Source organism: Varanus komodoensis, unplaced genomic scaffold, assembly GCF_004798865.1.
Source record: "Varanus komodoensis strain SLA01 unplaced genomic scaffold, ASM479886v1 scaffold27, whole genome shotgun sequence".
NCBI lineage: Eukaryota > Metazoa > Chordata > Lepidosauria > Squamata > Varanidae > Varanus > Varanus komodoensis.
Genome location: NW_025335701.1, coordinates 12,060,065 through 12,071,630, shown reverse-complemented (window position 1 = coordinate 12,071,630; position 11,566 = coordinate 12,060,065). Strand labels below are relative to the sequence as shown.

The 11,566-nt window shown below is 56.7% G+C and overlaps 1 protein-coding gene across 1 annotated transcript in view; it reads right to left on the bottom strand.

Moving 5' to 3' along the window:
- The window catches only part of HYDIN (HYDIN axonemal central pair apparatus protein), a 108,597-nt gene that overhangs the window by 47,892 nt on the left and 49,139 nt on the right, over positions 1–11,566 (bottom strand). The window contains exons 25-36 of the mRNA XM_044433931.1: positions 11,077–11,196; positions 10,403–10,612; positions 9,672–9,809; positions 7,100–7,277; positions 6,489–6,616; positions 5,987–6,120; positions 5,515–5,651; positions 4,595–4,722; positions 3,169–3,360; positions 2,279–2,428; positions 1,212–1,451; positions 351–501 (exon numbers count right to left, since the gene is read on the bottom strand). Of these exons, the coding sequence (XP_044289866.1) occupies positions 351–501; positions 1,212–1,451; positions 2,279–2,428; positions 3,169–3,360; positions 4,595–4,722; positions 5,515–5,651; positions 5,987–6,120; positions 6,489–6,616; positions 7,100–7,277; positions 9,672–9,809; positions 10,403–10,612; positions 11,077–11,196 (1,906 nt within the window). The remainder of the gene's footprint in view (positions 1–350; positions 502–1,211; positions 1,452–2,278; positions 2,429–3,168; positions 3,361–4,594; positions 4,723–5,514; positions 5,652–5,986; positions 6,121–6,488; positions 6,617–7,099; positions 7,278–9,671; positions 9,810–10,402; positions 10,613–11,076; positions 11,197–11,566) is intronic.

Here is an 11,566-nt window from a genome sequence, read left to right as displayed (position 1 = left end):
TCCGCCCCAGCCCTCTCCCTCACCCCGCTGCTCAGGAACGTGGCGCCATGAGAGGGAGGGGGGGAACTGCGCAGTAGGCCACCCAGAGGGCTTCAGCTACAGACAGCACAGGCACAAAATCCATCCTCCTCCTCCAGAAAGCAAGGAGGTCTTCTCTTGGATAGGAGCCCGGGGTCCCAAAGGGGCTTCACTCTCTACACAAATGTGTGGCTGGCATGCCAAAAGTATTCCCTTCTCTGGTCCTGCTGGGAGGTCTGGATTGGGGGGTCCCGTTTACACCACCCGGAGCAGCCTGGAGCAGCCGCAGGTTCTCCCCAGTCAGCTCTACTCTGCACAGCCATCCCCCTCACCAGTCTCCTGATTCAGGGTCTCCTGATCGCCTTGGCTCTTCTTCTGCTCCTCATAATATTCCAGCACTTCAGGGGGAAGCTTCTCCCCGGGCACACGAGGAGGCAGCAGCAGGATGTTATGGCTGTCGTACCCCTTCAGCATGCGCAGGATCTTGAGCAGGAAAACACAGGTGCAGTCAGGCCAGGGGCCCTCGGGCTTGCAGACGTCAGATCACACCTGCATCAGATTATCACGGGCCTCCCAAACGGGCTGCAACTGGGCGGGCCTTCCAGCTGGACGCCGTGGCAGGGCCCTCCTGCACACAAAACCGTCTCCCAGGCAGCGTGGTCCCTGCGGACCCTTTCAGGGCTCCAGGGACAGCGCAGGAAGTGCTAGTCTGAGCCACGTGTCCCCTCCTGGCTCCTCCCCTTCTGCCAGCCCACCGTCCCCCGTGCTCTCTCCCTCACGCACACCCATGTGCACAAGCAGCCCTTGTGCCTTTCGGCAAGATTCTCTCTCAGTCAGGCCTTCTCATCCTAGTGCCCTCCAGGCACGTTGGATGACGGCAATGGCGAGTGCTGGCTGGGGATGATGGCAGTTGTAGTCTAACATATCTGAAAGGCATTAGCTGCGGGAGGTCTGCTCTGAATCAAAGACACCCAGTGGATTCCTGCTTTACATGTGTCCAGAGGACTTAGCAGTGGGAAGGAAATGATTGGCGGGTAATGGCAAAAATGGAAGATAAGCAAGTCTGAGAAATGAACCTTCCACTGCAAGCGTGTGCACAGCACCGCCTCCTCCAAGAAAACAGCGGCCATGGAAGCGAGCTTCCCGTGGCCAGAGAAGCACCGATTTCCGCTGCAGGCTTGCTCGATCCTTACCCGCTCTTCCAGTAGATACTGCTGGTCAAACTCCAAGGAGTAGAACTCAATGGGGAAGCAGCAGGGGTTTTTCACCACCACCTCAGCCTCATCCCCGATGGCGTAAGGCAGGAGGGGTCCAAGCTCCAGAATGGCGGGACTGAATTCCAGGCGCGGCTCCAGGCCTTGTCCAGAAACGTTCAGCAGCAGTTGCTGAGTGCTCTGGGAAATGCTCAAAATCAGGTAGTTGCGGTAGAATTTCTAGGATGACAAACATCAGAGATACTCTTGTATTACCAGGAAAAAAGAGGAAGAGCAGGTGAAAGGAGTAAGAAAGTCCCCTTGCCAAAACTCTTTGCGGTCTACCAGAAAGCACACCCATGGTTCCATGCCAGGCAGGATTCCCACACTTTGCCCCTGTGCTCTCTCTGTGCAGTCCCTGCTCCTGCTGGGGCTTCTGGCCTCACGCCATAGAATCATTCCCGGCCCACTGCCTGCTCCTCCCGTCCCCACAGAGCTATAACGGCACCGGCCGACTTAGGACAGCACTACAGGCTTCTGGCTCACAAAAGCTTTTGCCACAGGAATCCTGCCAGCTTCGCTGCATCCTCCATTGCCAAAGTGGCTCCCATCTGGAACGTCCCTCTTGTCCACCACTCCTTCCCAACCAGGCGCTCTCCAGATGCCATGGACCACAACTCCCAGCATGCACTCAGGTTAAAACTCTTTCCAGGTTTGCCCCCAAGAACTCAGGGCGTTCCCACGACCAGGTCCTCATGCTGAAATATTGTCGTAACAAACTCACATGCCAAATCAGGGATGTTGCTTATGCAACTCAAGGAACATCTTTTATATTGGATTTTATGTGGCCTTTATTTTATCTGCATGGTGCTGTGCTGCTTTCATTGCTAATTCCCCAGAGAGCTTCAGCCGTTGGGGCTGTATAGAAGTAGGAGCTAACAATGACCAACCCATAATGACTGGCAGCAAATTCAGCGTTAAACTCCGCCGCAGCCCCGCTCGTGGGCAAACACCAGGGGGCTCCCGTGCATGTAGTACGGCACATGAACCCCACCTGGCCCTCTTACCTCTTCTCTTGGCGCAAACTTGACCTGCACGTTGAGTCGCTCTCCGGGTGCCAGAATCCCATACGGGGGGATCATCTCAAACACGTGGGGCTTGCTCTTCAGTTCGTGGTGCATCTTCCGACGCAAAGCAGCTGGCATGCGCTTGTCCACCTAAGCGCATCACGAGCAATGACATCAGCGCCTGGCGAGGGCAGCTCCAGGCCACAGTGGAGCAGCCCCGTGCCGCTCTGCCAGAAATGCATGGAAGCGCTGCCACAGGCAACAATCGGCCCCTCGACTGTTCAGAGGAACAGCTGTGCAACGTCCCTGGCGTTATGCTGCCCCTCGCCCATGGGAGCAAAGAGGAGGGCTCCAGGGAGTGTGGGGAGGGGCTCTGGGCAGGCAGAAGGCCGGCTTCCGCCATCCCCACTGCCAAACTGCTCCGCTTTGAAATCAGGCCCATGCCGCTGCCCTGAGCAGCGGAGGTGGCTGCACCTGGCCTCGCCTCGCCTCTGCTGTGCGGGTGGGTCTATGCACACTCTTAAATCTCACGGCTGAATCAATCAGCGCGCATCGATCATCAGGGCCGGGCACCCCTGACTCCCCTGCTCCTGCTGGTCACCTCTGCCGTGGCCAACGATGGATGAGGCCACCAACACAGCTATTTTTTGGTACCTCTTCTGCCAGATACTGCTCAGCATCTGATGAGGCTGGAATCAGGTCCGGGATTTTTCTCACTGCCGAGCCTTTAAAAATGGCTTTGGATATGCATGAGCCCCTGGGTGTGCCGAGCGTCTGCACGTTCATACACAACCCATTTTTATAAGGCAGTCCCTCACCTGGCAGCCCGAGAGCACCAAGCCGGGCGCTCAGGAAGGGCAAAGCGAAGGGCGCCGGTGGGATCGCCTTACCTTTTCCATTTGCTCGTTGCTGGTCGCCATCCACTCGCACGAGACCTGCAGCTGGTTGTGGAGTTGCACAGTCTGCACCTGGCACTGCCCGCACTGCACGGCCGAGAATTCCAAGTCGTTGTTGGAGATGCAGAGGGAGGGCATGATAACAGTGGCGCGGAGAGAGATGTGGAATGTGGGCCCAGCCACGACCTGGAGGACGCAACAGGAACCCCTCCTAAGCACAGGCTACTGGGGGGGGCGACTCCCTCCACCCCCACAACACACCCAGCAGGGCTCACGGAGCTCAGCCTGCACCCAATGGTGGAAATATGCCCAGTAGATTATGATCCATGATCCCGAGATCCAGAGTGCAATGCACCTAAAGCAGCAAGATCATGGAGAGATCTAGGAACACCAAATACTCCAGGAACCTTGCATTCCTGCCTGCTGTTACACACACAGTAAGCCGAGTCCCCAGTCCTGGCCCATCCAGCAAGTCTTCACAGTGGGCTTAGAGGAGGGTGCGGCATCAGCCCCGGTTCTCATCCCAGCACACATGCAGATGGAAGATGTGGCCAGAAGGGCCCCGAGCCAGTAGCCCAGGCCAGGGGAGAAGGCAGCCAGAGCCCTTGAGGAACCATCCCACCCACTGCCTGGCATCCCATGTGCTCCCTCTGCTCCCGGAGGATCCAGATGCGTCAGAGCCCAGCTCCAGGCCAGAGCACGGTTCCTTCAAAGCAGGGGAGGCAGCCTCATGCCTGACGTCACACCTGGCCTCCCAGAATTCCCCTGAGGGACACAACCATTTCCCCCAGCTATAGACCATTTGGTGGTTTCCAGGCTTTTGCCAGTCCCTCCCAACCTGCATGGGCGAAATCCCTTTCCTTAGGCTTAGCTACCTTACTCTGCAAACGCTGGTACATTTCTGCATGTTGCCCCACTCCTGCTGTCATGGGAATGTGGCCCTTGAGAACTTCAGGTGGAACGGGGCTCTCCAGCCCTGCTCTCAGCTGCTCCACTGCCAGGCGGTGCAGGGCCGGTCCAGGCCTCAGGGCCTGCAGCAGAACCAATTCTGCTGAGCATGGCCACCGTCGAGCAGCCGTGGCCCTGAGGCCCAGCTGGCTGGCCCCTTCTCCTGACATGGCCTCTTCTGCAGCCTGCTACCCGCTCCCCCACTGCTGTTCCACTGGCAGCAACGGATCTGTGCAACCCACCTGTCTGTGCAATTCTGTAAGTCCACAGTGGACTTTGTCTGGGCCCAGGGCCGTGATAAAACATTAGTTAGCCTGCAGCTGTAATTGAAACTGGCGCGGAGGGTTCTCGTACACCCATGCTCCTCACTGCAGGAGGCACATAACTATACGCAGGCAGAACTGTCTTGGCTGTGCAGCTCAGGAACCCAGGAGGGCATGACAGGAAGTGGGGGGGGGGCTCTTCATCACACCTTGATGGGCAGCAGCACGTCCACCTCTCCAAGGGGCTGGTTGGCACTCTGGGGATCGAACCACACTTCAAAGGTCTGCGTCTGGCAGAAGGGCAGGTTCTTCACCCGATCCAGCTCAGTGTTGAAACCTAGCTCCAAACAGCAACAGGTTCACTCTTGGTGCTTCCACCCAGCCCTGCAGAAGCTTTTGATTTCCTTCGTTATGAGCTCGTGGTCTCAGAGGCTTCGGCCAAGCACCTCCTGAGGCTCCCCGCATGCCTTCACCTTGCCCCTTACTATGCAAACAATGTATGGGGCTGTGGCAAGAGCGCCGAGGATATGCCACAGCAGAGCTGTGACCAGCTCGAGGACAGCCCGGGGCAGTGGGGAGAACAGGCTGGCCGGAACGCCTCCGTGACTGATGACCAAGCCCCAACTTCAGGCAGGAGGTCTAACTGCAGCCCCAGGAGTCTGGCGTCCGTGGAGCAAGGCCAGGCCCAACGCGAGGGTAGGCACTGCCTGCTCAGCTGCCCCCTCCCCTGCCTTCTTTGCGCAGGACTGCTGGCAGGCTGAGGACAAGGCCAAGGGGAAAGCCAGCGCAGCACAAGGGGAACTCAATGGGGCTGGAAGCACCTCCCAATACAGCCACCAGTCTTTGCCACAGCCCAGGTCTTGGGCTTCCCCATTAGCAGTCCGTGGAGAGGGACTGGGCGTGAGCAAGACCAGGCCCCGCAGTGTCCTGCAGACATGCTGCAGGGCCTGGCCCCACCTGCAGCACCTTCAGCTAAGACAGTGGGGAAGAATGGGAGCAGGAAGGGGGGTCAGTGCTAGCTGCAGGTCTGCTTGACTTCAGCCTATTGCCAGATCCCTTTCTCTTCAAATTGCTGCTCACGTCTGCAAGGCAGAGGGGGCTAAATGTGGGGAGGAATCCATCCTATTACCTGTGTCCCACAGGGGTCGTTTGTCTGCGTGGAAGGATACTGGGAACGGGCTGGTGTTGGTGACTTTGATGACATGGGTCCGTATGGTACCCAGGATGATGTAGCCAAAGTCCAGTATGTATTCAGGTAGCTGTGCTCTGGAAAAGCAATGCTGCTTTGTTATATATACACACCTGATACGCAGCTGCGCGTGCCATGAGCTACACCGCACAAGTAGATTTTGTTTCAGTTCTGTGTCACTTACTCCTGAATGCTCAGGCACTTCTGGGGGGGGAGCAAGTGGAAAGTCACCTTCTCCTCTGTTTCTGCCACAGAAGTGAGGAAGGAATGCCCCTTCTTGGGATACTGCATGTGGCAATGTCCCCAAGAGCTGGGTCAGGCACTGCTCGCATCCCTGGGCACCAGCAGTGGCCAAAAAGGCTGCACACGGCACCACCCCTCCCCAGAGGCAGGATAAATCAGGGGCGCTCACTTGACCAGCTTCCGGAGAGCTCGCTGACTGGCCCCAGAGTCCTCTGTTGACTCAAAGCCAAGCAGCTTCTGTTGCTCCAGGGCGTGCTCCTGAACAAGCAGCCTCTCCAGTTCCATCAGCAGCTGGGTGTCGAACTGAAGGACACAAGGCAAGGCACACGCCTCTGGGTCCTGCTCTGCCACCAGAGCCAGGGGGCCACCCCACACTGCCCCTGCCCCTGCCTCCTGAGCATCCACTCAGCCTGGCCGAAGACCCACTGCTGCCTGCCTGCAAAGGCTCCCTGCTCAGGGGTCGTCCCTTGGCAGGCCTGCTGCCTGGGGCAATGGCAAACGCACAAGGGCAGCTTCTTGTGGGTCCAGCCCTGGGGCAGGTGGTGCAGGAGGCACCAAAGAGCCCATCTGGCCCGAACTGCTGCCCCATGGAAGCCTGTGACGATCCGGCTCTCCTGCCTTCAGTGTGCCGTGCCCAGCCCAGCGTCAACCAAGGAAGCTTTCAGTCTTACTGCAGTGACAGATTCATCCACGAATGGTTCAGTGGCCACCGCCTCGGAGTTACTGGTGGAATCTTTCTGGGATTCCTGTTCCATGCGCTCCTTTACCTCTCTGAGGAGGGTGCTGTACCTCTCATTTCCTGCAGAACGCACAAACGGGACAGGAGCAGGATGCCAGGAAACAAGCGGCTCTTTTGGTAGGGATTGGGCCTCTCTTCGACTACAAGGACATTGAGTTTGACACAGGTGCAGAGGAGGAGGGATTCGAATCTGCAGCCGAAATGCCAAGGTTGGTGGACCCAGAAATAAGCTGGGCAGTTGCTGAACAGCAGATGGCTTCAAATTCTGAGGGAAAGCTTTTTTAGCAGGCTCATGTGACAGGAAAGAGCTGGAGTTGTGAAACCCGGGGCGCGGGGCATGGCGTCAGAAGGGACAGATGCCACAACCAACTGGCCTGGCCACTGAGGAGAAGGCTCTGTCCTGAAGACATGGTTCGCTCTTTCAGCTGGGAATCAACTTCCTGCCCTTAAGCTGCCTGCCCTCGTGGGCCATATTCTGCCATCTGTGGGTCTTCCACTTGCCTCATGTGGAAAAGGAAGGATGATGGAACAAGCTGCCCCTACCTTTCAAGTTTCTAGGTAGATCCAGGCAGATTCTGGGGAAGATTCCCTCTCCTTTCAGAGTGATGCTGTCTGGTTCCAGGTGGGCCACCTGGATCTGGAAGGTTCTTTGGAAGACCTCAGGTATGCCAGGCAAGTAATAGACCTTCAGCACCTGCTCCTTCCCTGATTCAATATGACTCTAGAAGATGCAAGTGGCAAAAGGCTGATCAGGCAAAACCATTTCCTGCCTAAAACGGTATCAGGATATGGAAGGACAAAGAATTGTGCTGAATCACACACTTCTGGCTCACATGAGGCCCTCTGGACTGGGCCAGGGATGGAACTTGATTCCCACCCCCCACCCCCACCCCAGGCTGAAGAACTGTGCCCAAGACTTTTTCCTTGTGTTGAGCAGAGACTTGGATTAGTAAGAAGCATGATGCTAGCCAGACATGGGGATGACCACGTGCTTACAAAAACAACAATATTCTGTTTCATCCTTGAACATACTGAAGAATTTGAGCTTCCAAAGAAATCCCAAAGCAAGGACTAAGTGCAAAGATAGGGTGGTCTGAGTATTAGGTATGTGCTCAGACAAGGAACATCAAAGCTCCTTGTTGCAAAATGGCTTAAAAAACGGGATTGGGGTAAAAGGTCTGCAGCACTCTGAGCTCCTTGAAGGGGAGGGGGCAGAACTGTAATAAAGAAGCATTTCTCATCTGACTACTGGAAGTCCTGCTTAGTCTTTCTTAAGTCAGGCTATTTCGAGTGTCCCCAAAGCCATGAGCCCTGGACACCTGCATGAGCTCAAGCCTGAGTCGCCGCAGAAGCTTCCAGGCATGGTATCCAGACCACTCATTCTGCTCCTTTCAGCCCCAGGTAAAGAACTTATTTTCCCAAGCATTTGAGTCAGTTAACTTTGGTTGTTTTAAACCTACTATTGTGTTTTAAGTATTTGCACTACTGCTAGGTTTTATTTGGTTATTATTTTAAACTTACATTGCAGCTTTAAACTTTTGCATTGCACGTGATTATATATTTTATGGCTTTAACTGCTGTGAACTGCCCAGAGTGCTTCAGCTATTGGGCAGTATCAAAATGCAATAAATAAGCAAAAACCAGAGTGCACTTGGGCTGCCAGGCAGGCTCCAGGTGACCACAGACTGCATGGACTCCTAGCTATGAAGTCAGAAAACTGTTCTGACTTGGTAGCTCAGATTCTGCCCCCACCGCCACCACCACTGGTGCAGAAAGAATTGCACTCGCCATGTCTCTGAGGTCAGGCCAGTGCCCTGGAGAAGGGCTCCTGGGGCGCAGGCAGTGAAGGGCAGGGGACTGGCACCACCATGATAGGAAGCGTCTTGCCAGTGCTTCAGCCTGCTTCCCCTCCCACTTAAGATGGCTGAAACTGGCCACCTAAAGGCTTTGCAGGGGGAATCCTGTAACCCTGTATCCTCCCAGTTCACAGGGCCACAGGCTTCCCCACAGGGCTGTGCCCATTTTTTTTTTTTAACAAGCTTAGGTGGGCTGGCAAAATTCGCCCTGCCGAGGTACAACCATCCTTTTCAAACAATAATCTGAGCAGCAGGCCCCTTCCCATGACAAGTGCGGAAACAGCAACGGCAGCCTATTAGCTGGCAATTACCCAGCCATATGCTAACAGTTATGGAACCCGAGGGAGGCATTTGAGTGCCCCAGCACCTCCTTAAGGTCAAAGAACTCATGGTTTTCTTTCTGGGAAAGGGTTTTGGGGCAGTGTAGGAGAGAGCAAAGGAAACATCAAATTGATGGAAATGAACTGTGTGTTTAGGTGTGATGGATCCATCACCGGACCTTTCTTGGCTTGAACCAGAAGCATGCCAGGGTAATGTCAGTCGCAGCTGAACCTGAACTGAGTCTGGAGTCTGTTTTACTCAATGTTTGACTTCCTGCTGGACAGGGAAGATCTGCCTGTACCGCTGGTGAACCTCCTCATACATCCAGCCACTAAACAAACCCCCAAACACACATACCTGCCCTTGGCCTCTGGAGGGACTGTGGCCAGCCCTGTGCTGAGGGAGAAGCCAGCTTGATTCTGCAGAACCAGGAAGCCCCCTGAAGCAAGTTACAGAAGAGGCCCACCCACCCATGGAGAGCTTCACCGCTGTGCTACAGCACGAGCCTAGGAGTGCCCACAGGACCCATGGAGCTCAGTGCGGCATGCTCCCGCCAGTGGGCACAGGACTGCAGCCCCAGGCCCCACACGCACGAGCACGGGGAGCGAGCGGGAGCTCCCATCAGTCTGTGTGTCTGTGAGATGACCGTGAGTCCCCCCAAAGGAGCACTCTTTCCTGGAGGCCAACAGGGGCCTTGCAAAGAGCCGGCAAAGGAGGGAGAAAAGCCAGCTGAGGGGGCTCCCCAGCAGCCCTTCTCTCTCTTGCAAAGAAGCCCTGCAAAGGTTGGTGGCATCCATGTCTGATGTCCTCCGGAGTCTAAGGGCATGCTGACAACAACTGGCCTGGCTTTGCACATTCTGAGGAGAGCACAGCTAAAAGTGCAGTAAGGAGAGGATCTCAAGGACACCGCCGGCTGGCCGCCTTCTGTTCTTACTCACAGCAGCAGGCCGAGTCAGTGGCACGCCAGGTGGAGGGTTCTCGGCCGCAAGCAGGACGCTGTTGAGAACAGAGTACTCAAATCTGACTTTTCCCGTGTTCCTCAGTGTGATCTCAGCCATGCAGATCTGATCAAAAGGCTGTGAGAGGGAGACGAGGGTGAGGACAGCATGAAACTGCAGAGGTTTCCTTTCCTACGTACCTGGGTAATGCGCTGGCTCCCCCCCCGCCCCCGATCTGCATGGCAGGTGAGCATGTGACTGATGCAGCACCAGAGCACACAAGCCGGGAGCACTGGTTGCCTTTCCCCCCCGGTGGTTGACTGCCCGGGGTCTCCTGGCTTTTGGGCAGCCGCGGCCCAGTTACTGTCAAAAGAGCGGCAGCAGGCCTTCACCCCAGCATCGGTCCCACCCCTGCCCTCCGGCCCCCACCCACCATCGGGATGCAGCCCCCAGAGCTCTGGCCCTTCAGAAGAAGGCGGTCCTGCACCCCTGGGCGACAGCCACGTTCTTCACATAGTCAACCAGCCACGTACGAAACAGGACTCTGTTGCTCAGGGAGGAAGGGCTCCAGTGGCGCTATCTGCACAAGGAGCCCGTCAGCGAGTCAACTGCTAGGATGGGCTCTCCGGCTATTCTGCATCGCCTGGGGCAAGGCAGGGGGCGCAAGGGAAGAGACGCGGCGAAAGGGCCAAGAGCAGGACGTACCTGGATGTGCCGGCTGTGGGACGTACCTGGAGTCCATAGTCAATCTCCGTCTTGTTGAACGCGTAACTCACAAGCGAGGCCTCACCGCTCAGCAAGATTCCATAGGTGGGCCCACCTTCCACTTCGCAGAGCGCCTTCACGCGGGCAACCATGTCCGCGTGGCCATAGAAGGTAAAGGACACCGGCTGGGTCTCACTGGGCTGCAGTGCCCCATACAGCGGCATGATGTCGAACACCTGGTCAGGAGGAGGCAGGGAGACGCTGCACGCCTGCAGGTACAGGATGCTTCCCCCAGAGCCTTGGCCCAGGGAACAGCAGCATCACTGCCTGCCCCAGGGGCCAACGGGGCGGACGGGGCAAGGAGCCTTGCACGGGCTCTCCCAAAAAGAAGGAACTGCCTTCCTCTTCCTCAGCCAGCGTCTCTGCTACTAGGATGACTGCCAGCTGGATCCTGCTTCCAGAGTTGGTCCATCCGAGGGCACAACCAGGGGCCAGGGGCTGAAACCAGCAGCATCCCTGAGGTGTGGCTTGTGCTTGTTGGGCTGGCTCTGGTCTTCAGCCCAGAGGCCCACTCCTGCTTGCTTTGGGGGCAGAGCTGGCCTTCCCCCCAGAGGCGAGCCCGGGAGAGCTGGGCTGGGGTAGCACTCCTGGTTCTGCCCCTCTCGCGCTTCAGGTGAATCCCCACGGGGCTGCTGCTCACTTCCTCTACGCCTCTGAGCTGGTGCTCCTCTGGTTCGACACCCCACAGCACTTCCTTGGTCACCGCCTGAGTCATCTTCGGAAGCTCCTCTTCGGCTTCACCACCAGCTGGCAGTGCAGACTAGAGAAAAGGGCAGTGGGCACAGAGCACAACTGTCGCGCTGAGGCCAGGCAGAGGCAGGAGGGCTTCCCGAACTATCAGGCAGAAGCCCCCCATCCCCCCGCACAGGCACACGCCCACACAACTTCTCTGTCTTTTCTGCCTTTACTGATTTGCAGGGTAAGGAAAAGAACAGGCTCCCCAGTGGGCAGGACGGGAGAACTTCACGGGGCTGGTGAGGGTGTCTGGATGCCCCACAGAATTCTGCAAACAAGGCAGGGCCATGGTAGCACAAAACATCATCCACTCATCCAAAAACCGCCCAATTTGAATGGGCAAAAGAGGCTGTGGAGTCTCTTGATGACTATTGAGGTTTCCAGAGAGGGGCTGG